Source organism: Panonychus citri, unplaced genomic scaffold, assembly GCF_014898815.1.
Source record: "Panonychus citri isolate SS breed McGregor unplaced genomic scaffold, ASM1489881v1 Contig00142, whole genome shotgun sequence".
Classification (NCBI taxonomy): domain Eukaryota; kingdom Metazoa; phylum Arthropoda; class Arachnida; order Trombidiformes; family Tetranychidae; genus Panonychus; species Panonychus citri.
Genome location: NW_026515547.1, coordinates 851,435 through 878,708, shown reverse-complemented (window position 1 = coordinate 878,708; position 27,274 = coordinate 851,435). Strand labels below are relative to the sequence as shown.

General features: G+C 32.7%; 8 protein-coding genes across 16 annotated transcripts; 3 read left to right on the top strand and 5 right to left on the bottom strand.

Annotated features, from left to right (window-relative positions):
* The first annotated feature begins 263 nt into the window (after positions 1 to 263).
* On the top strand, positions 264 to 3,456 carry LOC128395888 (integrin beta-PS-like). Of its 2 annotated transcripts, none has more exons than XM_053356367.1 (4): positions 264 to 516; positions 587 to 1,296; positions 1,413 to 1,668; positions 1,756 to 3,456. In XM_053356367.1, the coding sequence occupies exons 2-4, from the start codon at positions 707 to 709 to the stop codon at positions 3,310 to 3,312; spliced, it is 2,403 nt and encodes an 800-aa protein (XP_053212342.1). In that variant the 5' UTR covers positions 264 to 516; positions 587 to 706; the 3' UTR covers positions 3,313 to 3,456. The 2 variants fall into 2 exon arrangements, with proteins under 2 accessions (XP_053212342.1, XP_053212341.1); XM_053356366.1 differs by having other exon boundaries at positions 576 to 1,296.
* Positions 3,457 to 3,724: 268 nt separating this feature from the next.
* LOC128395887 (integrin beta-PS-like) lies at positions 3,725 to 9,205 on the top strand. The gene is made up of 4 exons (XM_053356365.1): positions 3,725 to 4,675; positions 5,405 to 5,660; positions 5,831 to 7,324; positions 7,438 to 9,205. Exons 1-4 carry the CDS (start codon positions 4,023 to 4,025, stop codon positions 7,507 to 7,509), a joined length of 2,475 nt encoding a protein of 824 aa, XP_053212340.1. The 5' UTR covers positions 3,725 to 4,022; the 3' UTR covers positions 7,510 to 9,205.
* Positions 9,206 to 9,859: 654 nt separating this feature from the next.
* LOC128395909 (farnesyl pyrophosphate synthase-like) lies at positions 9,860 to 14,899 on the bottom strand. 6 transcript variants are annotated; one of them, XM_053356398.1, is made up of 9 exons: positions 14,673 to 14,738; positions 14,486 to 14,556; positions 13,918 to 13,972; positions 13,406 to 13,534; positions 13,049 to 13,290; positions 12,645 to 12,816; positions 12,171 to 12,392; positions 11,611 to 11,733; positions 9,860 to 10,824 (listed from the first exon to the last, which is right to left on the bottom strand). In XM_053356398.1, exons 5-9 carry the CDS (start codon positions 13,072 to 13,074, stop codon positions 10,240 to 10,242), a joined length of 1,128 nt encoding a protein of 375 aa, XP_053212373.1. In that variant the 5' UTR covers positions 13,075 to 13,290; positions 13,406 to 13,534; positions 13,918 to 13,972; positions 14,486 to 14,556; positions 14,673 to 14,738; the 3' UTR covers positions 9,860 to 10,239. The 6 variants fall into 6 exon arrangements, with proteins under 6 accessions (XP_053212373.1, XP_053212375.1, XP_053212374.1 ...); XM_053356400.1 differs by lacking the exon at positions 13,406 to 13,534 and having other exon boundaries at positions 14,673 to 14,899; XM_053356399.1 differs by lacking the exons at positions 14,486 to 14,556; positions 14,673 to 14,738 and adding an exon at positions 14,467 to 14,483.
* Positions 14,900 to 16,290: 1,391 nt separating this feature from the next.
* LOC128395929 (ubiquitin-conjugating enzyme E2 G2) lies at positions 16,291 to 17,907 on the bottom strand. The gene is made up of 2 exons (XM_053356425.1): positions 17,676 to 17,907; positions 16,291 to 17,209 (listed from the first exon to the last, which is right to left on the bottom strand). Exons 1-2 carry the CDS (start codon positions 17,800 to 17,802, stop codon positions 16,833 to 16,835), a joined length of 504 nt encoding a protein of 167 aa, XP_053212400.1. The 5' UTR covers positions 17,803 to 17,907; the 3' UTR covers positions 16,291 to 16,832.
* A 100-nt stretch (positions 17,908 to 18,007) lies between these two features.
* LOC128395894 (paramyosin-like) lies at positions 18,008 to 20,471 on the top strand. The gene is made up of 4 exons (XM_053356374.1): positions 18,008 to 19,450; positions 19,579 to 19,756; positions 19,857 to 20,083; positions 20,259 to 20,471. The coding sequence occupies exons 1-4, from the start codon at positions 18,242 to 18,244 to the stop codon at positions 20,334 to 20,336; spliced, it is 1,692 nt and encodes a 563-aa protein (XP_053212349.1). The 5' UTR covers positions 18,008 to 18,241; the 3' UTR covers positions 20,337 to 20,471.
* Positions 20,301 to 22,788, bottom strand: LOC128395899 (notchless protein homolog 1-like). 3 transcript variants are annotated; one of them, XM_053356382.1, is made up of 6 exons: positions 22,016 to 22,788; positions 21,751 to 21,943; positions 21,302 to 21,669; positions 20,901 to 21,060; positions 20,726 to 20,796; positions 20,301 to 20,604 (listed from the first exon to the last, which is right to left on the bottom strand). In XM_053356382.1, the coding sequence occupies exons 1-6, from the start codon at positions 22,636 to 22,638 to the stop codon at positions 20,592 to 20,594; spliced, it is 1,428 nt and encodes a 475-aa protein (XP_053212357.1). In that variant the 5' UTR covers positions 22,639 to 22,788; the 3' UTR covers positions 20,301 to 20,591. The 3 variants fall into 3 exon arrangements, with proteins under 3 accessions (XP_053212357.1, XP_053212355.1, XP_053212354.1); XM_053356380.1 differs by having other exon boundaries at positions 20,726 to 21,060; positions 22,016 to 22,787; XM_053356379.1 differs by having other exon boundaries at positions 20,301 to 21,060; positions 22,016 to 22,787.
* A 53-nt stretch (positions 22,789 to 22,841) lies between these two features.
* On the bottom strand, positions 22,842 to 25,375 carry LOC128395889 (probable ATP-dependent RNA helicase DDX23). Its single transcript, XM_053356368.1, has one exon. The coding sequence runs from the start codon at positions 25,221 to 25,223 to the stop codon at positions 23,073 to 23,075; it is 2,151 nt and encodes a 716-aa protein (XP_053212343.1). The 5' UTR covers positions 25,224 to 25,375; the 3' UTR covers positions 22,842 to 23,072.
* Positions 25,376 to 25,625: 250 nt separating this feature from the next.
* Positions 25,626 to 27,181, bottom strand: LOC128395923 (calcium release-activated calcium channel protein 1-like). The gene has a single exon (XM_053356417.1). It carries the CDS (start codon positions 26,358 to 26,360, stop codon positions 25,668 to 25,670), a length of 693 nt encoding a protein of 230 aa, XP_053212392.1. The 5' UTR covers positions 26,361 to 27,181; the 3' UTR covers positions 25,626 to 25,667.
* Between the last annotated feature and the right edge of the window lie 93 nt (positions 27,182 to 27,274).

Genomic DNA, 27,274 nt, shown 5'->3' with positions numbered 1-27,274 from the left:
ATGATACTTAGTATTTCATTTCCTCCCTTTCTGGTTATAATCATTTTAGATTGAATTCTAGCAGATTTGATTAATGTGTAATGAGAACAGGAAAAGTAAAAGAAGGATGAAAATCCGATTGATTAAATTTCCAATCTCCATCAATAAAGTTGATCAGTTTTTAATTATCTTCTTTTAATAGTAAGTATAAAGAACAACAGATGGAGACACTTTCGAATGTTCCAAAAGCGGGTAACTTGTGATTCCTTTAATGAAAACCTGATGAATTTATTAACGGGTTAGTTGATTGTGTTTCTTTTTTTCTTAATTTGATTCTGGTTTTAGTTGATTTTTAATTGTTTCCTGCCTTTATTGTATCACCACTTTGATAGCATCATGAATTTGATGAGATTAGAAGTGAATGTTGCACCTGCTAAACTATTTTTCTGGTTACCTGTTTGTTACTTTGATTATGGTTGATTGATGATTTGGATTGTTAATTTTTTATTTTGCTATTGTGATTACATTTTAGAAAAGGTTTGTTTCATTTAATTGTCTCTTGTGTGTTTTAATTGATTCTCTGTTTTAATCTCTAGAAATAAATCAGTGTTGATTGGCTTATTGTTCTTTTCCCTGCGTCTTGGAATATCGGTCATGTTGTTTGGAATATCGGTTTAGCTTTTTTTTTCTATTCTCTTCTGGATTTTGTTCCATTTGATCGTTTTCAATGGATCTCTTTTGTTTGATGTTCTTTTTTGGTTTTTTTCCATTCGAATTTGGATTTTGTTCTATTACATTGCCAAGTGTCCAACGGAATCTTTGTATTACTCATGTCACCTGTGCTCAATGTATTCAATCTCATCCAAGTTGTGCTTGGTGTTCATCAAATGGTTTCTCTGATAACGATGATAAAGTTAGATGTAACTTTTATGAATCGCTAATCCTTGAAGGATGTGACCCTAAATCGATATATTTTCCCGTTAGTGATGTTAATATTACACAATCGGAAGAGTTTGCAGATCAAAATTTATCAACCGATTTAGCGGTTCAACTTAAACCAAAACGTATCTCACTTAAATTACGTCTCAATGATACTCAAAGTTTCATCAGTGAATTTAAACAAGCCGTTGATTATCCAGTTGATCTCTATTATCTTATGGATTTATCAGCCTCTATGAAAGAAGCTAAAAATAAACTGAGCTTGGCTGGTGGTGATTTAATGGATGAGATGAAAAAAATGACTAAAAATTTTCGATATGGTTTTGGTTCGTTCGTGGATAAGGTTGAAATGCCGTATACAAGTTCGGCTGAAGAAAAGTACGTAGTGTACATGCTGATGACAATTTTCTCTTACAAATATTTGCCTGAATTCTAAGCCTATTTTCTCATAAATGTAATATAAATGTAATATTTTCATTGTATTTTCCAAATAGACGACGGAAACCTTGTGATTCGTGTGGGGCACCTTATGGATTCCGTAATCATATGTCTCTAGCCGATGATCGTGATAGATTTGTTTCCAAAGTAAATGAGGCCAAAATATCCGCTAACGAAGATGCTCCTGAGGGTGGATTAGATGCTATCATGCAAGCGATTGTTTGTGGAAAAGAAATTAACTGGAGAAATGATTCGAGAAAATTGATAATATTCTCATCCGATTCAAGTTTTCATTTTGCTGGAGATGGAAAGGTAACAATTAAAAACAATTATACATATTGCGGTTTAGGTTGTTTTTCAAACAGATTAATTAATGTTAATTATCTTTCATATACAAAGCTCGGTGGATTAATGGTACCGAATGATGGTGAATGTCATATGTCCCAAGGGGAATATACGGAAAGTGTTAATCAAGATTATCCATCGATAAGTCAAATTAATCAAAAAGTTATGGATTATTATGTCAATTTAATTTTCGCTGTAACCGCTAATCAAGTTCATATTTACGAGAAATTAAGTACACTGGTTAAAGGTTCATCAACGGGAATGTTAAAGAATGATTCTTCTAATATTGTCGATCTTGTTAAGGCTGAATATCAAAAGATAACCTCATCAGTTGAATTGATTGACGATTATAAAGGAGACGATATTAAATTGGAATATTATTCAAAATGTCTTGGAACAAAATTAGAGAAGACAAATAAATGTGATGGTCTCCGAGTTGGTACTGAAGTAAAGTTTGAAGTTCGAGTAACGGTAAACAAATGTCCTGAACTTCGTAAAAATTGGAATCAAACAATCAAAATTAGTCCCGTTGGTCTAAAGGAAACATTGGAATTAGATGTGGAAATAATTTGTGACTGTGAATGTGAACAAGAATGGAACGAGGAAAAAGGAAGTGAATATTGCGGGGGACATGGTACCTACGAATGTGGAATCTGTAATTGTAACGAAAACTTTTATGGATCAAAATGTGAATGTGACCTTAAAAATGGTGGAATTGAGGATGAAATGTCATGTAAAGCTTCAAATGATTCGAGATCTTGTACTGGTCGAGGTGAATGTGTTTGTGGAAAATGTAAATGTAACGATCCAAGTAGTCCAGATGAACGAATTTATGGAAAATATTGTGAATGTGACAATTTCTCTTGTATTCGTAAAAATGGTCGAGTTTGTAGTGGAAATGGTGTTTGTGATTGTGGTAAATGTCGATGTGATCCTGGTTGGATTGGTGAAGATTGTTCTTGTTATGATTCAATTGATGGATGTAAAGCAACGCCTGAGGATAAAATATGTTCTGCTCATGGAAGTTGTATTTGTAACTCTTGTCAATGTGATTTCAGTGAAGACGGTCAACCTTATACTGGACAATTTTGTCAACTTTGTCCAACTTGTCGTACACAATGTGAGAAGTTAAAAGATTGTGTTCGATGTAAAGTCCATAAAACTGGTCCATTTACCGAAGAGGAATGTTCATTTGGTACAAATGTAACCAAATGTCCCTGGTCAGTAATCGTTGTCGATGATCTCGAAGTCGATGCAGCTCAAGGTGAGATACATTGTACGTTCGTTGACGGAGAAGATGAATGCAAGTACTCATTTAAATATTACATTAACGAAGAACAATTTGGCAAACAAATAGAATTGGCAGCTCAACGATCTAAGAACTGTAAAATTCCAGTCAACATTTACGCCATTTTAATTGGAATAACTATTGGAATTTTCCTCTCCGGTTTATTGATCCTTCTAATTTGGAAACTAATTGTCACAATCAATGATAGTCGCGAGTACACCAGGTATGAAAAAGAGCGGCAAGTGCTAACGAAATGGGATCCTGGTGAAAGTCCAATCTACGGAATCGCCACAAAAGCATTTAAAAATCCAACATACAGATGATGAAAAATTAGAACGAAGAGAAAAAAAAACAACTACAACAATTAAATTGATGAAATAATTAAACCAGAAAAAAAACAAAACAATTCCTTGGACTTGATCATCTTAAATATTTATATGTTTACCGTTCTTATCATCAAGCAAGTGAAAGTGATTAACTATTAAATGGAAATAACTTGATTGCTCCAACTGTTTGTCAACAATTGAAAAGTGGTTTTAAAATGATGTTAAACAAGATGATCAACCGATCAGATGATTAATCAAGATAAACAAAAGTGAAACCGTTACGTTAATTGATGGAAACAGTAGATGGAGTTACAGTCTATTCTGTAAAAGTCTTTCTTTTTTTCTTTCTTTTCTCAACTTTGGGTTAGGTTGATTTTTTGTCTTCCACTTTAAGTCATTGATATTCTGGTTTCTCATCTTGTCTCATCATCTTTACGCTGGTTCCTTAATCACTGGTTCCAAATTTACTTATGGCTTTGATAACTTAATCTATCAAAAGCCAAGTTTTTTTTTCTCTTGTTATTCTGTGATTTATTTTCTCATTTAATTTTCTTCTCAATTTTTTTTCTAAACTTTATATTTTCTTTTTGTTTTCTTTTTCTCTCCTTTTCTTTCTCTCTTTCTCTCTCTCAATCACCACCACCCTTAATCATATTCTTCTCTGAATTCTAATCACATTCAGAGAACAACAACATATTCTCATCACCATGTCACCGGTAGTGTTCTTTTCTTTCTTAAATTGTTTTTCTAAATCTTCATCTTCAACCACCAATTGTTCATCTTCACTATTCATTTTATTATCCATTTTATTGTTCTCAATTATTGGATTAACGTTTGCTCAAACCTCTGACCAACAAAATCCATGTGTTTCTCGTGAAAATTGCCATGAATGTATAAGAGCTGATCCTAGTTGTGCTTGGTGTACACAGAGAGGTTTCTCCGATGAGACCAATAAAGCTCGGTGTGATTTTTATAAATCTTTAATCGCCGAAGGTTGTGACCCCAAGTCAATCCATTTTCCCCTTAGTGTGGTCAATGTAACTGAGGCCAAAGAGTTCTCAGATCAAGCTTTATCACCAGATTCAGCGGTTCAACTTAAACCAAAACGGATTTCACTTAAATTACGTCCTAATGATACTCAACGTTTCTACACTGAATTCAAACAAGCAGTTGATTATCCTGTTGACCTTTACTACCTCATGGATTTATCTAAATCAATGGAAGATGATAAAGATAAATTAGGTCTTCTTGGTAATAAATTAGCCGAGGAGATGCAGAAAATAACCAGAAACTTTAGATTGGGTTTCGGTTCATTTGTTGATAAAACAGTGATGCCTTATATTAGTATGGTCGAAGAAAAGTAAGTGTTTATCATTTCATTTCTCATCACTCCCTCATCTTTTCTCTCTCTCTCTCTCTCTGTCTCTCCCTCTGCTCTTTTATTCTCTCTCCGTATACAAACCATTGTATTTATAAACTCTAAACACTGAACATTGTATATAGTGTTTTGGGGTATTTTTCATCTCTCTCTCTCTTTCTCTTTTCTCCTACTATGGTTAATATTACACTTCCTTTTCATCCCGAACGTTAATACATTCATACACATAGAGATGAAGAGAAAGAGAAAATGAGAGAAGATGAAGATAAAAGATGATAGAGCAAAAACAAACGGATCTGTTAGTATGTGTAGGCTCCTGTGTCCAGACAATTACCAACATTAACTACATTTGTTTTCGCTGTCATCACAGACTCTCTCATCTAGAAAGAACAGAAAACCATTGATAAAACAGTTTCTCTTTCTTTTTTAACTTTGAAAATCTTCACTCTCTCTCTCTCTCTCTCTCTCTCTCTCTCTACTATCTTGTGAGCTGTTTCTTAATTCAACTTGTTTTTTCTTGACTTTTCTTCTTGTTAAACGAGAAATTGGATGAAAAGTTAGAAAAGAACGAGAGTAATGATGAAGATGGAAGAGGAAAATTTTCCTCTGTTTGATGTTCAACTTTTTCTTCAATCAAATTATTCATCATGCTCTGGATTCAGATGATTATTCATTTTTCTTCTTCTCTCTTCTTCTTAATTTACTTGACAGGCGACGAGAGCCTTGCAAAGGATGTGTTGCTCCCTATGGATTCCGTAATCATATGCCTTTGGCTGATGATAGTGAAATTTTCGTTACCAAAGTAAAAGAAACAAATATTTCTGGTAATCTCGATGCACCCGAAGGCGGTTTTGATGCGATAATGCAGGCGATTGTTTGTCAAAGGCAAATTGGTTGGAGAGCCGATTCTCGAAAATTAGTAGTTTTCTCAACCGATTCTAGCTTCCACTATGCTGGAGATGGAAAGGTGAATTTGGATTAATTTGTTAATTGTTATAAATAGACTTTGACTGATCCATTGCATGAGATATGACAACAGTTTCATGTCTCATCAACAATTTATCAGATGGGAAAATACAGTAAATTGATAATGACGCTTTAAACTAATTTAAACTTTCACTTTATTCACTTTTTTAGCTCGGAGGTATTGTTAAGCCAAATGATGGTGAATGTCATATGTCCCAAGGGGAATATACGGAAAGTGTTAATCAAGATTATCCATCGATAAGTCAAATTAATCAAAAAGTTATGGATTATTATGTCAATTTAATTTTCGCTGTAACCGCTAATCAAGTTCATATTTACGAGAAATTAAGTACACTGGTTAAAGGTTCATCAACGGGAATGTTAAAGAATGATTCTTCTAATATTGTCGATCTTGTTAAGGCCGAATATCAAAAGATAACCTCGTCAGTTGAATTAATTGACGATTATAAAGGAGACGATATTAAGTTGGAATATTATTCAAAATGTCTTGGAACAAAATTAGAGAAGACAAATAAATGTGATGGTCTTCGGGTTGGTACTGAAGTAAAGTTTGAAGTTCGAGTAACGGTAAACAAATGTCCCGAACTTCGTAAAAATTGGAATCAAACAATCAAAATTAGTCCCGTTGGTCTAAAGGAGACACTGGAATTAGATGTGGAAATAATTTGTGACTGTGAATGTGAACAAGAATGGAACGAGGAAAAAGGAAGTGAATATTGTGGTGGACATGGTACCTACGAATGTGGAATCTGTAATTGTAACGAAAACTTTTACGGATCAAAATGTGAATGTGACCTTAAAAATGGTGGAATTGAGGATGAAATGTCATGTAAAGCTTCAAATGATTCGAGATCTTGTACTGGTCGAGGTGAATGTGTTTGTGGAAAATGTAAATGTAACGATCCAAGTAGTCCGGATGAACGAATTTATGGAAAATATTGTGAATGTGACAATTTCTCTTGTATTCGTAAAAATGGTCGAGTTTGTAGTGGAAATGGTGTTTGTGATTGTGGTAAATGTCGATGTGATCCTGGTTGGATTGGTGAAGATTGTTCTTGTTATGATTCAATTGATGGATGTAAAGCAACGCCTGAGGATAAAATATGTTCTGCTCATGGAAGTTGTATTTGTAACTCTTGTCAATGTGATTTCAGTGAAGACGGTCAACCTTATACTGGACAATTTTGTCAACTTTGTCCAACATGTCGTACACAATGTGAGAAGTTAAAAGATTGTGTTCGATGTAAAGTCCATAAAACTGGTCCATTTACCGAAGAGGAATGTTCATTTGGTACAAATGTAACCAAATGTCCCTGGTCAGTAATCGTTGTCGATGATCTCGAAGTCGATGCCGAAAAAGGTGAAGTTCATTGTACCTTTATCGATGAAGACGATGACTGTAAATATCAATTCAAATACTTCATTTATGGTGATGATGATAATAAGATGATTGAATTAACAGCTCAACGTACTAAAGATTGTCCTGCTCCCGTCAACATCTTAGCAATTGTGATCGGTGTAATTGTTGGTATTGTGCTTGTAGGATTATTATTACTATTAGTTTGGAAATTAATTACTACAATTCATGATAGTCGGGAATATGCTAAATTTGAAAAAGAAAGACAAATGGCTAAATGGGACACCGTAAGTGTTTTTACTAATCGTTTATCAATCAATCTTACCCGATTACGAATAACATTTGTAATCCATCCTAATTTCATCTTAACTTAATCATTTAATTTTAATTTCAATTACAGGGTGAGAATCCAATCTACAGGCAGGCAACTACTACTTTCAAGAATCCTACTTACGGTGGAAAACAACAATGAATCACCAGGAATTAACAATCAACAATCAACATTCAGCATTCATAATGAAGCAAAAAGAAAAGCTTAGACTAAACAAAAAGGATATTTTTAATTTACTAAACATAAACTGTTACAAAAAAAATCAATTGTGAATCAATGAATTAACTTCTCCCTCTCTCTCTCACACACACACACAAACAAACTCTCTCTATACCCTCTCACTTGATTCTTGGATGAAACTTGCTTGAAACTAATTGGATGTGGGAGATATACGCCCAAAGCTACATTATAAAACCAATTGAGCCCATGGTTTGTCGGAAATGATGATAAATTATCGCCTTTTTTTTCATAGCAAATGATTAACGATGGTGACATGATATGATTAATCTACTCACAAGAATCAAAGTATCAACAATAACTCACAATGAGCCACAAGATCTACAAGTGAACAAGCAAAAAAAGCAAAGGAGAGGAAGCAAAAGCAAAAACAAAAGCAGAGCAAAATTTATGCCAAACAAACACCAAACCAAAATTATGCATCAATATATTTCTTAAAGAACAAGCAATTTAATAGGTCAACTGAATATGTACATAAACGTATATACACTCACACACAAAACGCAGCCATGAAAAACTAAAGTTAGAGTGTTGGTTGATTTGTACCTTTGCGCAGTTTGTTTTCAAATCGTAACTACAAATTTTTTAGTTCATTTCTGTTAGCAAAAATATCAAATCTCTTTATTTAACTCTGTTACCTTATATTTTTGATCATTCAAAGTGATTGGCTTTTACCTGGACATTACAACCAAAAGACAATCTAAAACCTTGACCAATTAGCCAATCAATTAATTGTAATCAAAATAATATGTGTCTTCCCCCTTTTTTTTTTGTTTAACAATGTTTGTTAACTAACCTATTCTGAAAATGCTGCCTTTTAAATGATGAAAACAAACTTTGGGGGTAAAAAATTAACCAACAATCAAATTTAAGTTAATCACCTTTTTGGTTTTGTTTGTTAGTTGTAAAAGTTTACGAAAACAAACAAAATCCACCTATGGGACTTTATTGACAAGGTCGAAAATAATTTCTAGCAATTTATACACAAATCAATTTCCCAATAACATGTAACATCAACAACTAATGTCAACTGACCATTGGCTTAAATGTCAAAGTATTTATATTATATCAATTGATGAAAACAAACACAAGAAAAAAAAATAAGGTTGTAAATGTAAATATAAAAGAAGAAAAAATCTTAAATGTACATCATCCTCCTCATCTTTATCATCTTCATCCTCACCATTATATCTACATCATCTTCATCATCCTCTCTCTCTCTCTCTCTCTCTCTACCACCACCATGAAAATCATCATCATCTGTAATCTATTATACGAAATATCTTATATGTATTGCTGATTTTGATGATGATGCCAAAAACTACAATCTGGCAAGGAGCTTATATTACTAACCATATAAGGTTAGGTGAGAGAACCCTCGCCTCCTCTATCTTCCTATCTTCCTCTTTTTATCTTCCTTCTCACTCTGTCTCTCTCTCTCTCTCTTTCTCTTTTCATCCTAACACTCTCTTGGCTTGTATACTATCTCTCACTCTGAGACAAACAACCATTTTACAATTTACCTTAGGGTTAACAATTAACAACGCGAAATCAATTTAAGATGATAAATAATAAAAATAAAAAAACGATTAAAAGGAAATACCTTAATGAAATAGATTTACTTTTCCGCCTCCACAGTAAAAAAAAAATGAACCGGAAATTATCATGTCTCTTTCAGGGGAAGTGGAAACTTAAATCGGATGTGACAAATAAGATGATGATCATTCTGATGATAACAAATGAATGACTCTGTGAGTGAGTGGATGTATTAAAAGGATGTGTGTCAAACGATGGCATAAATTGTTCAGTTTTACACTCACGCAATCAACTCACAACACCCACTCCAATTTAATCAGATGAATTGTGAGCTGGTTTTCTGGTTACTCTTTTTTTGGTCTTGCAGTTAATCAAGTTTTTTGCTTTTCTTTGTAGGCAAAAGTTGCTTTTTATTTTTGGGACAACAATCAGATCGGCAGATTAAGTTAATCAAATGTTAACCCACTCGTTGAGAGTTTTAGATTATTATTATTAATCATCATCAACATTCATGTAACCAAAAACCGGATAACTATGAAAACACCCTGAAAACGTTGGTCTATAACTGAATTGAAACTTTGCAATCAATTTTTATTATTATTCTTATTGCTAATTAGTTTTCTCCTCTTTTTAATTGTCTTTTCATTGGTAGCATATGTTTACTTAATTGTTGTCTATGTGATTAAGTTTTACTTTTGATTTTGTTGGTTGATCGACATTTTTGGGTATAATGATTAACTTTAATTTGGTTGTTGATTGTTGGTTATTCCTTTAATTGGTGTAATTTACTAATTGTCATGTGTTTGGTAATACAAAATATATCTCAGTTATTGAGACGGAAATTTGGATAATTAAATGAACTTCATTTTGATTTTATGATCAAATTGTAACAATTTCTTGATTTCGGTTTTCAATTTTCCAAGTTAATTTTTCGGATTTTTTTTGATAGTGTTGGGATTTTCTGTATTATGAGATTGATTATCAAATTTACAAAGAGATTTGATAGATAGTAAACTTTTTTAATTGCTAATTGTTTCCGGATGGTGGATCTGTTCCTACGATTGTAAGCCGATTGTTGTGTAGGCGATTAATTGTTGATTATTTATTTCGACGGTAAATTTTCTTGAGTAACCAATTGAATACCTCAAGGGGAACAAGTTGAGAGTAAGCAAAGGAATCAATGAGACCTTTAATTTCCTTATATGATTCATCTTCATAGTCTTGGAAAACTTTTCTCATGTTTAACTGATCGTAAATTTCTCGTACTTTGGCCACTGCAGCGGGATCTTCGAGAGCATAATTGTCCACCAAGATTTTCTTTTGCTCTTCTGAGCACAATTTTAATGCATTTACAAACAACCAACAGCATTTTCCCTCTTCGATATCTCGACCCACTTTTCCAATCACACTTGGGTCACCATAACAATCGAGAAAATCATCTTGGACTTGAAAGAAATGGCCAAATTTGAGGAGAATCTCTTCCGCTTTAGCATGAACCTCTTCTGAGACAATTCCGACAAGGTAAAAGGCCAATCGGATAGGAAGTACGAAACTGTAATGAGCCGTTTTATATTCAATGATAGCTGAGTAAACGTCTTCGGTGAAAGCGGCTGGATTATTTTTCATATCAGGAGTTGAATTAAGCATATCAAGACATTGACCTTTAATTGTTAGATCGGTGATCTGTTAATATAAAGAAATAAACATAAACACAGTAATTAGAATTAGTAATTAACATTCAACTTTCGATAAAATTAAGTTGCGATTCAAGTTTAAAACGAACGCATGAGATTCATTCATTAAATCAATTGATAGTTTGATTTAATTGGGTAAGTAAAATAATGATCAAACATCGACATCTAAATAAACAGAGAAATTAAAATCTTAATTGAGTAGTTAATTAACAAGGAAAAATCTCTCAATGTATAAGTTAGATTAAGGAAATCATGTTTACATTATAAGACTTAATCATAAAGACTAATTAATTGATGAATGTTTTATAATGGATGTGATAAACTTGAAAAGGATTTAATTAGCTAATTGTTGAAAGTAAATTCTGTTAATTAATTGAGCTGATGTTTCAAGTTTAAATCGGAATCTAATCAATTGTCGACTAAAGATCTTATAAAAAAATCTGCTAATCTTATGTTTTCCCTTTGATTAACTATCTAATTTCCCTTAGATCTATTAATTAGCATTATAATAGTTGGTTAAGTAGTTAAACAATTAACCATAACACGTTGTTAACGCATGGGATGATTGTAATTACGGAAAACTTATCAAAGAGTTAATATTTTCCGCTGATAAGTTTAATCACAATCAAGTGTTTTCTTAACTTGTCCTGAATTTGAATTCAGTAATTCATTCATTGATTAAAGATCTCGATTTTTCCTCCGAGAGAGCGGTTGCCTCTTGTTAATTAAATTCTTGAGACGATCTAATTAGATTCCAATTCAATCTTTTCCTTACCTCATGGAAAAGATCTAATATTTGTGAATAAGTTGGTTCTTTGGAAAAGTTTTCCTTGAGAAGTTTGTAGATGCAACTATTTAATAAGATTCCATCGTTAATTGCAATTAGTCCAACATCTTCCTGTTATTGACGAAAAAGAAAATATAAAATTAGCAATCAATCAAAATATCGCAAGTACAACGATCATATTAAGACAAGATTATCATCATTTAAAAGTTAAATCACTGTAATTTAATCTAATCATGAAAATGGTCTAAATGGTTAAAATGAAAGGCTTTCATTAGGCATGATGATTAGCTGATCATTTACCATGAAACTGGTAAAACTTGATGGACACTAATCAGCACAATTAAACTAAAATAACAAAAGTAAACATGATAACAGTAAAATTGGGATATTTCAAAATTCAGGACCCACTTATTTATGGATATGAAGAGATGATTATAAAGTTAATCATTTATTTATATATTAACTGAATAATGATAATAAATGAAATCGTAACTTTTACTTGTCAAAATCTTGTTTTCATGGTCATTCATTGGATTGTTTATATTTACCTTTTTATACCAACAAGGTTGACCTCGACGGGTCAATGATTGGTCCATTATATCATCATGAATTAGGAAAAAAGCCTGAAGAATTTCAATACACCATCCAAGAATTCGAGCTTGATGAGATTTGTCTGAATCCAGTTTCTTATTTTTCTTCAGCACTTGATAGGCCAAAGCCAAAGCCATTCCTCTATTTTTTTTACCGTGAGGCACATTATAGACGAGAACCTGTTGCCCACCAGCAAATTACGTGAATGATAATTAACCAAATCAAAATATGTATTCGAGGCAAAGAGGAAGAATGAATCAACAATTAAGAATGATGAGCAAAGTCCAGTTTCATTGATCAGGAGAGTCATTTATATGTACATCAACCAGAAAAGATAGAGAATAAGAAAATTTATTTAGATGTATCGGAGAATCAAGATCAAGATCAAATGATGAAGATAAAGATGAAGATGATGACCAAAAGTAGTTTACCTTCTTGAGCCAGTCAGAAACTCGTCTTAAGTCCGGGTTAACGGTACTTGTTAACTTTTCCGTTATAACGTCAAAGGTTTCATTGAATAAGGTCTCTTCCCGTTTCTCCATGTCCTCAATTCCCATGTTTACGGGAATAATTTGACTAATTTTCGGTTCATTTTTTGGTGGGCTAAAAGATAGAAAAATAATAACTGATTAGTGTTAATGAGATGAGAAGTTTTTTTTTTCTTATCAAGTGTATTATGTATTAATCTGTCAGTTGACGATGAGATTGTTAGTGTGAAAGATAATTTAACATTTGATTGAATTAGTTGGAAAAATGAAAGATAATCAGTTAATGAATTAAATTAGAGGGAAAAGCACAATCGGATTAAAAATAGATTTAGAGATTATCATCATACCTCTGAACTCGTTCAATACAATTCATGTTGGATTAGGATGATTTTGAGTAATTGTCTTTCTTTAGGGTAACAGGTATTGTAACAATTTAAATTACGATGGAAACAATTAGTGAGGAGATGAAACAATTTGTTGATTACACACCAAAAATTACGGATAAGGTAGGATACTAATTAAAACTAAATTAGTAAGAAGGGAAGAAGAGTAATCAATCAACAGGAACAATCTATGGATTTAAAATGATCTAGAAAAAAAATGCAAAGGATATATAAAGAGGAGAGAGAGAAAAGGGAGGAAAGGGAGAGAGAGAGAGAAAATGAATTAGTGAGCAATTGATTTGATTGTTAACAATCAATTACATGCGATGGTAGTAAAGCACGATGATATTAATTGCAGTCGGAAGCTCGTGGTGGTTGGGCACAATTTAGAGACAATCAATTGATGTAGTTACATATGTATGGGTGAGAGAGAGAGACTTAATTGTTTACCTTATTAATTAGTAAAGGAAAAGATAATAATTAAAGACAAACATTAAAATCTTAGACACACAACAAGTACATAGACAATTATAACTGATAGACAATAACAACCGATTCAATTGTATCATATCAAGTCATCAAATGAAATTGAGAATTAAAAACAAATTATCTATTGGAAAAGATCAGCTGATAAAAGGAAAAATCAGTTAATTAACTTAACCAATTTTTATATTGACCTTCTGAGAGTCAAGAGGTTTACTAATTAATATGTTGTTGTTGTTGTTGCTTTTACCATGTGTATGGTGAATGTAAGTAAATTTGATGAAGATGATGATTGACATAATATTGAACAAGAGACAATTAACTTGGATTAATAAGTAAAAGCTACTTACCTGTGGTTGTAATTAGAGGTTATTGATGAGGTGAAAATTGCTGGTAAATGTTTACCTGTTAAATTGAATCGAAAAATCAATTTAATCATAAAAAGAGAAGGAGACAAATAATTGAAATTAATTGAGAAATATTGATGATTTGTTGACATAAATGTGATTCATATAATGTGTTTAACTAAATAATAATAATAATTATTTAATAAGCACATTGGTTGTTGTTTTTGTCAATTAACTGGATTAAAAGGTAAATGTTGTTAATGGTCAATGAGATGATGAAATTAGTTTGTTTCAATTAAAAGATGAGCAGGTTAAGGACTGAGGTGAACATTGAATGACTGTTAAGGGTATTCGGTTTGATTGGAATTGATAATAAATAAAATTACATGAAAGAATAAAAAATAAACAGGTTACCGGGTTTTGGGTGAGAGAAAGATGAAAATAAAGCAAAACATCAACATGAGAGAGAGAGAGAGAGAGAGAGAGAGAGGAGAAAGAGAGTAGAATAGAAAAAGACAAGAACGCATAAGCGAAATGATGAGGATTGTTTACCTTCTTGTTTCAAATTTACCTGAGAAAAAGTATCGATTGGTGAGTGTTGAATGAAATTCGAGAAAATCGGTTGAAATTATCTGTTTTTTTCTGAGAAAGTTAAAGAGAATCGTGATTAGTGATTATGATACTTGATGAGTTTCGATGGATGAAAGAAAATGATGGACATATGATTTATCTCTTTCTTATTGAGTATATATACTTACTTTGATTCTGATGGTGATGATGAGGTAAATTTAGTGGTGATACCAATCAAATTAGAGATCTAGTTGATGATTAAATGACGTTAATTAAAAGGTAAACAATTTACAAGGCCAATGGTCTCCAATTTTTTTCCTATATCAATCATTTGATCTGATTATTAATAAATATCTTGTTTTGTTACAATTAACAGCTTTTCGTCTTTAATTATCTTGTATCATGGTGATGCCAAAGACCAACACGTCGATTAAATCGTCAATTCCAAGTTGATTGCTTCACATTTTCAAGTTGTATTAATAATTTTCCAATTTCTTTTCTCTCTTTTTCCTTTTACAAGCGATTCCATTGGGTTGCAATAGAAAACTCTCCATACAAAGTTACTTATTCATGATGAATATAAAGTAATTAGAATGACCAATAATTCATCGTCCAGGTAATGGTTTCCTCTTTAACTAAAGGAAGCAAGAAATAAGAAGGAAAGAAGAAAATAGATTGACAATTAATAAATGGAGATAAGATTTATGGTTATAATTAACATGTTAAATTGTCTTCGCTTACTTTGGTCTCCAATTTTATTACCAATTCAGTACATTGATTCTTGGGAATCTCCTTTTAACCGGACAATTTGTTTCACTTATTTTTATAGATTGGTAACTTTTTAATTCACTTATCCACTCTAAAAGTAATTTACTTAATTTAATGTGAATAAATTAAACTAATTGACATGTAAATTAGAAACGATTTTGACATTGAATCAAAGGAAATGTAAAAAAGAAAACCAATCAAACGTTTTCTTTAGGATTTTGGTTAAGTAACAAACGAATTAAACAATCAACCGATTAGAGTAATCAAAAGAGTTTGAAGAGAACTAATTTCGCCACAATTGAATTAACTATTATCACAAGAAATAAGAGAAAATAACAATTTAATTTAATTGTAATTGAGACAAAATGAGAAAAATTTAAAAGCGAAAAAGTATCAGATTAGTAAAAGTATCGGATCTTTGATCGAATCCTAAACATGTGATTTGGAAAAGAAAAAATTTTTTTTTCATCAATTAGATTTTCTAATCTTAATTAATCAGTTTTAATTGTTATCTTATCGATTTTTGTTGATTATTTTCTTCCGTGTGTGTATTGTGAACGGTTAGAAAATCTTCTAGAGTGAATTAGTTGTATTCTTCTCTTGTGTTCTTCTTCTTTCATCTTTGTTTTGTTTTTTTTTCTATTCTATTCTTTGGTTGTTTTCATTTTCTATTCTAATTTTTTTTTGTTCAATCAATCAATTTCTTTATATTCTCAATAATGTCTTCAAGTGGTCTTATTAAGTTAATTCCTATGCTGGAAAAGGTTTCAGCTCTCACGTTGACCAATAATCCAAGTTTAATTTCGCAATTAGAGGAATCAATTAAATATGCTTCTCGTTTGGAGTTGGTTAACATTGAAGGAGTGGAACCGATGTATCATATTGATGAAGGTGGAAAATTGTTTCTTCAGGAGGATAAATCGGAACCACAGGATAAAATTCTGGTCATGTCAAATGCTGGAGAAAAGATTGAAGATTATTTCGTAGCTCCGGTGTCTAAATCATTTCGAGATAAATCAAGTGACAACAAATCAGGAGAGAAAAGTGAAAATTCAATTTAATTTAATTTTTGTTTTCATCTCTGTTTATGAGAATCATTTTTTTCATTTTTTTGTTTTCTTATTCTTTTTCTCTTGTTGATTTGGGAGAAAATTGAACATTTGATTGTGTTAAATACTTTTCTCATTGATTTAAAATCATCCAAAATTTAATATAAATATTTGAATTGACTATTCATCAAATTTTGATGATATTTGACTGATTAAATGTTGTAAATTAATTTCTTTCACCGTAAATTGAATCACAGTTACTAGTGGATATTATCAGTAAAGATCAATATAATTAGATGATTGATTCACTGATTGAATCTGAGGAATTGATAACAAATAAACAAATAGTTGAGGAAGAGAGAGAGATAGAAACATTGATAATTATAATTGTTTTCATCTGGAAATTTATCAGTTGATTGTGTTTCTTTTTTGCTTCATCAATGTTTTTCCCCTTTTTTTGTTTTTGTTGTTTTTGTTGTAAATACGACACATAGATAATCAATTAGGTGATTTATATATTAATTGTGCTGATTAAACGGGAAGATTTAGAGATTTTCGAACCAATCTGTCAGCAATTATGTAGAACTGATTTCTATCTTCTCGCCACATTTTCGCAGCATCAACATTAGCTCCAGATTCTTCATTGGGTTCAGCTAACATGGAAATAACTGAGAGTAAAACTTTCTCCACACTTTGTACTGGCGACCAACGTTCAGCTGAAGATTCATAGCCCATGGGATCATCGCCCGGTGCGTGTAAAATTGAGATACAAACTCGACCATCGGGATAGATGTTCGGGTGAAACATTTCACATGTAAATTGCATCTTAGGTGGACTTAAAGGATAATCGGGAGGAAAAGCAAGACGAGCAGGGAAAACACCACCTTCAAAACAAGTTCCTTCAGGACCTAATAGAGAAAAAAATAAAAGAAAAAGAAAAAGAGTTAATAATAAAAAAAAAATAAATTTCAAAGATCAAAAATCGATAAAAGGAACATCGTGACAAAACCATTTCATATATCAAAAAGAACGTAAAAACAAGTCAAATATAAATTAAGTTTCAAGTGATTACAATCAGCTAATCAATTAACTAAACCTGATGGATAAAATCAGTAACCTAAAAAAAAGACAGAAATTCAAAACTGAGTAACAATAATGGTAAACATTTGGAGACCAAAATAATGTCATCACATAAAAGAGCATCAGTAACATGACAAGAGAACAAAAGTGTACGAAAGAAAAAAAATGATCGAGGCAAAACTAAATTACAACAATAATCACATAGCCATGGTAATTAATTCTAAATTGGAATAAAATAAAATGGAGAAACAATTAAGAAACAAAAAAGAAATAGAAAAGAATTAAAAAACTCACCTGTTATTAGGGCTTCCCATTCAAAGAAGTTTTCTTCGTCTATTGGTCCAGCGATAATACCTTCAGGTGGATTGAGAGTTAATTGTTTATATTCTGCCATTAAACGGCGTAAAGGTGACCCCGCCATTAAATTAATCTAAATTAAAGTTAATTAGAATCTAAATAAAAAGATAATCCAAGACACAAAAGTAAATAAAGGAAAAGGAAAAATTAAATTGGAAATGTCGATTCAACCTTTCAAAAGAATTTGCTGATTCTACCGACAGATGGCGACACTGAAAACGAACGTTGGAAAACAAAATTCAAAAAAGAAACAAAAAAAACAGTTTTTTCATTTGGATGTTTAAAGTAAATGAACAAGACGTTTCTCTTTAATTACTTTTCTATTAATTATTGTTACCTTTAATTGTTACATCTTATTTAGATTGTCTATTGTTGTTGTTAAAGTGAATTTGTGTCTTCCTTTCTGATATTTTTTGTTTGGTGGAAAATTGTGGTTCTTTTCAACTGACAATTGGTTTGCTTTTCTCTTCTCTTTTTTTTGTTCTTTTCTTGTTTAAAAAAAAATGGTTGTCTCAACACCCATTGGATCACCTTTGAGAAGGTATAAAAGTGTTGATGATTTTAATCGTGTAAATGCCACTTTGAATAAATTATTGGAAAAGGAGAGGGCTGAACGTGAACGTATTGATCGAGCTGCATTGGAATATTTAAGAGCGGTTAAAGAAGATTATGAAAACCAGATAATGACCTTGTCCGAAACGGTAGAATCTCTTCGCAAGGAATCTGAAGGTGTGTCCAAAAAAGATCTACAAGAAGTTAAATTTGAATTGCGATGTGCTCAAAGGGATATTAAAGAATCAAAGTCTAGATTGGAGTATTTAAGGAGTGCGAAAAAGGAAAGCGCAGAAAAATGTGAAGAATTGGAAGCCAAACTGAAGGAAAAAGAGACAGAGATTGAACAATGGAAAGTCAAATGTGAAAATGCTTCCGCTGATGTTAAGAAGATAACAGATGAGAAGACCAGTTGTGAAGAGAAATGTTCTTCTTTGGAAAAAGAGAAAGCTGAATTGGTTACCATTAATGAAAAGTTAACATCAACCAATAAAGTTCTGAAAGAAACTTGTGCCTCCGTTGAAACTCAGGTTTCCAAATTTGAAAACCTTTTCAAATGCCAAGTAGATGTTAAAGTTAAATTGACCGAGGAAAAAGCTAAAATGTTGGAAAAGATAACCAAGTTGGAACAAGAGCTTGAATCAATAACTAATAAATACCAAAGCCAAGTGATGGACATGTCATCGACCATTACAGCTTTAGAATCAAGTGTAACTGATTATAAGACAAAAAATTGTGAGCTTGAGAAAGAGCTTCAAGAAATTCAAGACGCTTTGGAAGAGGAAAAACAATTCCGTGTTCTCCATGAAGATGAATTACCTTCTTTGTTGAAAGAAAATGAACTGAAACAAAAGACTGTTGATTTTCTCCAGCAAAAACTAAACGATTATGAGAAAGAAATATTTTACCTGAAAGAAGAAGCCTCTGAGCACATTACCAGTATCGCTCAGATTAACTCACAGAATAAGCAACTTTCTTTAGCTTTGGAAGAAGCTCTGGTTAGAAATGATGTTCTACAGAAAAGAATCGATGTTATTGTTACCGAATTGGAAGATGAGAGAAACAAATTTCAATTAGAACAAGTAAAGTTCAATGAAACAGCTAATCAACAATTGAAACTCATTGACATGTTACGAAACCAAAAGGATAAACCAAAGAAGGTAGAAAATTATTAATATAACAATGGAACAACCAAAAAAAAAAGAAACCATAATTTATTAAAAAGTACAAACAGATCAGATTATTAACTTTATTTCTTTTCTTTTCTTTCCTTTTTCCACATTTTCAGGCATCATGGTTTGGTCATCATCCAACTAATAGTCCGGCTAAAGATTCTTCAAGTTTAATCAGAGTAACTCAAATTCGAGAATTAGAAGGCGCTCTGGAACGTGAGAGAACCAAGAATAAAACACTAACTCAACAGATCGATGAAACTAAACAGGAACTTCGCCGATATAAAAACGAATGTAAGTGAAATCGGAACATATATTTTATTCAAAAGAATAGAATTTATGTCTATTTACTTAATTGTCTTTTTTCCATTGTTTTCTTTGGTTCAAATTTTAGTCCGAAAAATGGATAAAAGAGGTTATCATTTACCTCTCCAAGATGGCAAAGGTGATGTTCCAAGTAATTCATCAAGTTTGGATCCTAAAAATACAAAAGAAGTTGCTTTTGAAGTAACACCATCGATTAGTTCATCTACACCTTCAGCTCCTTATCACATTGATGTTGACAATTTAACTTGTTCTTCAGCCAGTACAAGTACCACTGACAATAACGATACTTCTGAGGTAAGAATTGTAATCTAATTATTTTAAATGTCGCTTTCACGTTCCTAAATTCATTTGTCTTGATTGATAACAACAATTTGTCCATGAATTTTGTCTCATCTGTTTTTATATGTTCTATGTTTTCTCTGTATCCTTCTTTTTTTTATGTTCTCCCCACACACAACAACAACCATAGGAAGAGAAAGAGTTTACCTTCAATGAATCAATTGTCTCAGAATTCAATGGCCAACGAAAAGCTTCAAGCGTTGGATGAAAATATTATTTCCTGTTAATTATTCTTACGCTTTAAATGTACAGAAAAACAAGAGAGAGAGAAAAAATATTCAAACAACCATTTTCCCTTATATATAAATCGCTGTCCCTTTGACGTTAACATTTTCTATGTTAATTTCTAACTTTTCCATCTTTTTTTATCAACCATAAAAAGTTTGCGCGCCAAATGTTTTATCGTCGAACCAAAAGTCATCCCATCCAGTTTGGATATCCAACATTTAAAGTTCCAAAAAGTTCACGTCCTCCATCTAAACCAAAGCGTAAAGGAAGAAAATTGAAGCAAATACGAACCATTTAAATCAATTGCAAAAAGAAATTAAATAACGACGGATAAGTTGACCAGGAGAAACAAAGAAAGTACTTATTTACATTTTCAAGAGCTTATCTTTCCCACCGCTGGCAACAAGTTCACCATCAGGACTCCAGTCAATGGCGTAAACCTAAAAACAAAACGCAAAGAAAATTGACCCGCAAGAGGAATATTGAATATAGTTAAATAGATAACAATTAATTCTGGCCTAAAGGAGATATTTAATTGGCAAACCTCATCAGCATGTCCAGGAAGATCTTGGAGTAACTTTCTTGTTGACATATCCCAAACTTTAACCGTTGAATCGGCGCTTCCACTGACCAATAACCTTGTATCAGCTGACCAAGCAATTTGATAAACCGCTTGAACATGTCCTCTTAATGAAGTTATATATCTATTATTTTTACAATTTCAATTGTTTGACAAAATTGTAACAATTTAAGAAGAAGAAGAAGAAGAAGAGGAAATTGTTAAGCAGAGATAATTAATTACCAAAAAAAAAATTACGAAACAAATAATCAACCATATGGATAATGAAAACTTATCCACCTCTACCCCTTGTCTCCTTTATCAAGCAATTAAATGGAAATATACTCATCAAAACAATTAAAAGATTATTTCATTAATCAACTTACTTTCCCGTTTTACCATCCCAGAGTTTAATTGATTTATCAAAAGATGCGCTCGCAATTATCCGAGTATCGGGTGAAAATTTAACATCGTTGATCAATTGCTGGTGTCCGGTCATTCGGGCGACATGTTTCTTAGCATCTTCCGGTTCCCAAAGGAATAAAGTGAAATCATCTGACCCAGAAACGAGACGCTCTTTCTCCCCTCGAGCTTTATTATATCGTTCTAAGGCCACTTGAGCCAAATCGTCGATTGAATTCTGTTTAACTCCTTTGGCTGGTTCGAAAGCTCCAGTTCTCATAACATAATCAGTACTTAGAGCAAGAGTATTAAGCCAATGTCCATGGCCTTCTAATGTCCGACACAGAACACCCTTTAGAAAATCATACATAGATTATTAGATATTTTGTAGAAATTCGAAAAAAAATTGAGAGATAAAAAATCGCAAACTTACATCACTGTCTCTCCAAACTCTTAGCGTTCTGTCTTGAGATCCACTGTAGATTAATCCAGTTCCCCCCCACTTTAAACATGTAATCGAAGCTGAGTGACCACAGAGAATGATTAAAGATTGACCTAAGATTGTGTCCCAAATTCTGATGGTAGCATCTTTGGAAGCACTGGCCAGTCGTCTACAATCACCATCTCTGTAAAAGTTGAAGAAAAAAATTTTAGAATTTCAACTTAATTGTGAAGGTAAATTGTTCTGAAACAATTACCTGTGTAAGGGTTCCCATGATAAAGCGTTGATCCATTGTTTATGTCCTTTCAAAGTTGATCCAATCTGTTTGCCGCTTTTGGCTTCCCAAACAATTATCTCGCCATTTTTACAAGCTGAAGCTAATTTAAGTCCATTTGGAGCCCATGAGATGACCAACACCCAATTGCGATGACCACGAGCAGTATGATGAGGTGTTTGAGTTGTCACATCCCAGAATCTAACTGTGGTATCACCCGAACCCGAGGCCAGTGAAGATCCATCGGGACTAAAAGAAGCCGAAATAACGGCCTCAGCATGACCAGGTAACGATGCTGAACATCGGGTCACTGGACGAACCCTGAAAACCGCTTGAGGGGCAAAAGTGATGTAAACAATTTTCTCTGATGACCAATTCTTAGAATCAGCTGATTCTTCAATCGTTTTCTTTAAAGAATCTCTAATCTCAGTCTCTTCCAGAAAAAAAGAGTATGGGACTGATTCTTTATCCGAATTGTAAATAGCATTAAATAAGATTGACAATTTACGAGAATCAACGTTAATTGGTAAATCTAATGGAGAACCAAATATTTCACCAGATTCGTTCTTGAATTGAGCTAAAACTCGTTCAACTGTTTCTGTCATTATCTCACAAATCAACACACTAAGAGAATCGATTAACTGGATGAAAAAAAGAATAAATTAATCACAATTAAAAAAGAGAACACAATTGAGCAAATTAAAAGACTAATTAAGAAAATCTTTCACTTTTTTGTCACATTGAAATGAATGTAAACAAAACCACGTGCAAGAAAAACAGAGAAATACAAATCCAAGTAAACGCGGGATTTTCATTCTTTATGAATTAATTGACTTTAATTAGCTTGATTGTTAATTGTTATTTAGATTAATCAACAAAATTGATAATATTTTTTCTTGGAAAAAGTGGTAGTGAGGTTTTCTAAGGTGAATCAATTTGATGACGAAAAAAAATTATGATACAGTTTGTGTTAAATGATTGGAGATGTGGTCAAGATGATGATGATTATTGTTTGTTGGTCAGTTGATGATGAAAATGTTTAGACGAAAATTGTTTCATCTTTACGTTTTTTCTGACCGGTAGATGCTCCTGGTTTGTGGTTAGCATCAGGATGATTGGCTAATTCAGGTGGACAAGTTGACGCTGGACTTTGGGTCAATAATTGTTTTAGATCATAGAAAAGGTGAGAATCGTCTTTGGTCAAGAAAGATATCGCTCTACCTGTAGCACCGGCACGACCTGTTCGACCAATACGATGAGTATAATCTTCGATAGATTTTGCCATATCATAATTGATGACCAGTGAAACATTTTTCACATCTAAACCTCTACCGGCCACATCGGTGGCCACAAGAATATCTTTCTCGCCCGATTTAAGAGCAGCCAAAGCGTATTCTCGCTGTTCTTGACCTTTACCACCATGTAAGGTGATCGCGGAGAAGCCGATCTTTTCTAGACTTCGAGCCAAAACATCGGCACCCTTCTTTTGATTAACGAATATCATGATGGGCGGTTGAACACCACGTTCTAATTCCTGGACAAGTTTCTTACGTTTCTCTGATTCGGCTACAAGATAAACGACCTGTTCAACTCTTTCTACCGGTTTACCAGCTAAACCAATAGTGACCATTGCTGGACGACGAAGATACGCTCGAGCTAAACGTTCAACACTCGGTGGCATAGTAGCAGTAAACATGACAGTCTGTCGGTATTTAAGCTTAGAATTGAGATTGGACATTAATTTATCTTCATCTTCGGCATCATCCGTGTCTGGTTTTAAATTGGTCGCTGGCATTTTATCAAGAATCTTTTGTAAATCAGGTTCGAAACCCATATCAATCATACGATCGGCTTCATCGAGAACAACATAAGTACATCGACTTAAAACAAGGTAACGATTATCTAAGACATCGATCAATCTACCAGGAGTGGCGATAACAATTTCACAACCTAAACGGAGCTTAAGCCCTTGCTCTTCCCTTGAAGCACCACCAATAACGGAAACAGTTCTGATTCCCAGAGATGTGGCAAATTTGAGTGTTTCCTCTTCAATCTGTTGAGCCAATTCACGAGTTGGTGCTAAAATTAGTGCATAAGGACCTTGATCAATTTCCTCCTGGCGGATAGATTTTGGTTGAGCGGTGATCCAGACAAGCAATGGAATCAGGAAAGCGGCCGTTTTACCGGAACCCGTTTCAGCGACACCAATGATGTCACGATTTTGCAGTCCAATGGGAATGGCCTGTCGCTGGATAGGCGTTGGATCCTTGTATTTCAACTCATCGATAATCTTAATGATCGGTTTAGGTAATCCGGACTCTTCCCAATTTCGAATTGGATTTGGAATTTTTCCTCCCTTGATGGAGATACTAAAATCTTCTCGAAATATTCGCCAATCTCTTTCTCTCATTTCTGGTAAACCTTTTTGGGTCCAATGTCGATCGTCCCAAGTTTGTTTTTCTTCCTTCTTTTTGACCTTCTCAAGTCGATATTTTTCTTGTTCCTTTTCTTCATCTGTTCGACGACGTTCCAATAATTCTCCATAAAATCGAGATTGTTCTTTCTTTTGTTGCTTCAAATCGATTCCAGCGATATGACCTCTACCATATAATTGGATTGTGTGTCGATCTTTGTAGATTGGATTATAATCATCACTTGTATCTTCCGCTGCATCCCAATCGAAGACAAATTTTCGCTCATTTAATCGGCGAAGTTTTTTCTTCTTTTTATTAGCACCAAGATATCTTTCTTTAATTGCTTCGGATTCTCTTTTCTTATCTTTCTCTTTTGGTTCTTCATCATCATCAACCGTTGGACGATCTCTTTCTCGGTCTCTATCTCGATTTCTATCATCTCGATCTCGATCTCGACCCCTTCTATCATCACGTCTTTCATCTCGTCTATCTCGCCGGTCTCTTGATTCAGAATCTATTCTCCTGTCAATCTCCATTCGATCAGAGTCTTTATCCCTTCTCACTTTTTCCAATAGTTGTTGCCTTTGACGAGCAGCTTCTTCATTTCGTTTCCTTATTGCAGCCGCTTCTTGTTCCCGTCTCTGTAAGGCCAATTTTTCACGTTCCTCACGAGTTAAAAATTTAGGTTTCACATCAACATTTGGAGCAGTTTTACCTGATTGAAGTTTCTCAGTTTTCTCCTCTTCAGTCAACGAACCTGATACAGTAGAAGACATGACAAGCAACTCATAGAATCTTTAACACAAGGTAATCAATAAAACAATCAAAAATTGAAATTAAAATAATGATTAATCAAAAAATAAGCTACTGATTAAATTCAATTCAATCAATTGATTTAATTTTGTTTTCTACTTTTCATCAGCTGTTGATTTCTTTGCGTCGAGCGCCACCTGGTGGATAGAAATGATTCTATTCTAATTTCGTTGCGAAAATAATTGAAATCGTTATTAAATTAATCACATTTAGATGATTAAATTAATTCTCTGATCAGAGTCAAACTATTATAATGATAAGAGACTAATTAAAAAGAGAAAATGAGAGAGAGAGAGAGAGAGAGAGAATCAAAGTAAGGAGAGATTCTCATTTGAACTGACGACACACGAAATTAATTGAAAACATTTAGAATTAAATATTTAATTGTTTGATCGATACAATTGTTTTTATATAATGATTACGGTGGAATGAGCAAAATTTGGTTGTAATGAAGTTGATCTGGCAATGTCATGAGGAAAACCACTTCTCAAATCAAGAGCAATATTTTCAACTTCCTTTAATTGTAAAGCTGATCGTTCAAAATTATATTTAACCAAAGAATGATAAAAGTGATTAGCAAAATAGATGAAGGTAATTAAAATAGGAATGAATAAAATTGTCGCTGAAAGAGCGACTCGTTTACCTGGTTCACCTCTGGGTGAACCATTTTCCCAGAATTTTAACCAGCAACAGATAACACATTCAATGAGAAACAATAATAAACCTAAAACATTTGATAAAATCCATGAAAGTTCAATGAAAATATTGAGCTCATCATGAGGAGATGAAGTTGGATCAATTTTACCGAATTGATTAGCTTGACAAATCTCTTCTAAACTTGGTAGAATACAAATTGATATCATTAAGGCCAACATGTGAACCGAAACCAAAAGTATCGTATTGACGCTGAATATCATCAGGAGATAAGGTGGAACTGGATTATCGGGTTCGTTTTGGAAACTGACCTCAACCATGGCGACAATGGCGAATCCAGCTAACATGGATGAAGTTTTCGCCGAAGCTTTCAATTTGGACCGTTTCAATTGTATCCTTTTCCAGGTAATTACATTTTGATTGATGTTAATTGTAGTCGCACACATAATGATAATTATTTCAATTGTTTCCTTGTATTTTTTACCTGGTCAGTTTTGGTGAGTGAGACACAATTGAGATGATCAAGATTTTCAATTTCCCTTTTGAAACAGTTTATCAAATTAACTTGATTGTTGTTGTTGTTGTTATGTTGTTGTTAATTAAGATAATGTATTAATTAACTTGATCTCTCTTTGATTCCTTATTGAATGTTAATTATATCGATTAATCATTTGGAAAGATGATAATTCACAATGATTGTTGATTCTCCATCGGATTAATTTACTTTTTATCTATTGATTAGTGGCACCAATTGTAGTAAATTGTTAAACAAGTAATTCTAAGATATAAGAAGAAATTTGTTGATTAATGAAGATGAATAAGTTAATCCAATTATCACTGATAGTTAACATTTTAATTTCCATTGGATTGATTTGATTCCATTAACTGATTATCCCAATACAATTGTAACTCAGTTAAGTTTAATTTACAATAATTTTTCACTAATTTTCACTCAGTTATCAACAACACATAGAAGATAAAAACGAAACAATAAATTACTGATCAATCAAAATTAATCATGTAAATCTACAAAACTACAGGATGATTAGAAAATTAAATTGTAACCAATTAACACACGTAACATGATAAACTATTGAATTGAGAAAATCAACATTTTGATAACAATTGTAATGATCCATTGTTGTTGTTTTTTACTCTTTGATAACAATTAACACCAACCTTCAAATGGAGGTAATTGAACACAATTAATCACAGAGAAAATTCAATCTACATGAGATTAATTTGATTAGATGGAGAAGAGATTAAGAGAGAGAGAAAGAGAAAGAGATTAACTGTCCTCATGTGGAGAGAAACATCAACTGGTTATCCAATAGAATAGAATCCAAACCATGTGATTGAC

Excerpts from the sequence above, each read along its gene's own strand:
- LOC128395888 (XM_053356367.1), top strand. The coding sequence starts at position 707 with ATGGATCTCTTTTGTTTGATGTTCTTTTTTGGTTTTTTTCCATTCGAA. Across the intron at positions 1,297-1,412 it reads ACAAGTTCGGCTGAAGAAAA|ACGACGGAAACCTTGTGATT; the intron begins GTACGTAGTGTA and ends TTTTCCAAATAG. Across the intron at positions 1,669-1,755 it reads ATTTTGCTGGAGATGGAAAG|CTCGGTGGATTAATGGTACC; the intron begins GTAACAATTAAA and ends TCATATACAAAG.
- LOC128395887 (XM_053356365.1), top strand. The coding sequence starts at position 4,023 with ATGTCACCGGTAGTGTTCTTTTCTTTCTTAAATTGTTTTTCTAAATCT. Across the intron at positions 4,676-5,404 it reads ATTAGTATGGTCGAAGAAAA|GCGACGAGAGCCTTGCAAAG; the intron begins GTAAGTGTTTAT and ends TTTACTTGACAG. Across the intron at positions 5,661-5,830 it reads ACTATGCTGGAGATGGAAAG|CTCGGAGGTATTGTTAAGCC; the intron begins GTGAATTTGGAT and ends TCACTTTTTTAG.
- LOC128395909 (XM_053356397.1), bottom strand. The coding sequence starts at position 14,066 with ATGTCAACAAATCATCAATATTTCTCAATTAATTTCAATTATTTGTCT. Across the intron at positions 12,817-13,917 it reads ACCTCTAATTACAACCACAG|CCCACCAAAAAATGAACCGA; the intron begins GTAAGTAGCTTT and ends TCTATCTTTTAG. Across the intron at positions 11,734-12,170 it reads AACCTTGTTGGTATAAAAAG|GAAGATGTTGGACTAATTGC; the intron begins GTAAATATAAAC and ends CGTCAATAACAG.
- LOC128395929 (XM_053356425.1), bottom strand. The coding sequence starts at position 17,802 with ATGGCGGGGTCACCTTTACGCCGTTTAATGGCAGAATATAAACAATTA. Across the intron at positions 17,210-17,675 it reads ATGGGAAGCCCTAATAACAG|GTCCTGAAGGAACTTGTTTT; the intron begins GTGAGTTTTTTA and ends TTTCTCTATTAG.
- LOC128395894 (XM_053356374.1), top strand. The coding sequence starts at position 18,242 with ATGGTTGTCTCAACACCCATTGGATCACCTTTGAGAAGGTATAAAAGT. Across the intron at positions 19,757-19,856 it reads TCGCCGATATAAAAACGAAT|TCCGAAAAATGGATAAAAGA; the intron begins GTAAGTGAAATC and ends TTCAAATTTTAG. Across the intron at positions 20,084-20,258 it reads ACAATAACGATACTTCTGAG|GAAGAGAAAGAGTTTACCTT; the intron begins GTAAGAATTGTA and ends CAACAACCATAG.
- LOC128395899 (XM_053356379.1), bottom strand. The coding sequence starts at position 22,638 with ATGACAGAAACAGTTGAACGAGTTTTAGCTCAATTCAAGAACGAATCT. Across the intron at positions 21,944-22,015 it reads TCATGGGAACCCTTACACAG|AGATGGTGATTGTAGACGAC; the intron begins GTAATTGTTTCA and ends CAACTTTTACAG. Across the intron at positions 21,670-21,750 it reads GAGTTTGGAGAGACAGTGAT|GGTGTTCTGTGTCGGACATT; the intron begins GTAAGTTTGCGA and ends GATTTTCTAAAG.
- LOC128395889 (XM_053356368.1), bottom strand. The coding sequence starts at position 25,223 with ATGTCTTCTACTGTATCAGGTTCGTTGACTGAAGAGGAGAAAACTGAG.
- LOC128395923 (XM_053356417.1), bottom strand. The coding sequence starts at position 26,360 with ATGTGTGCGACTACAATTAACATCAATCAAAATGTAATTACCTGGAAA.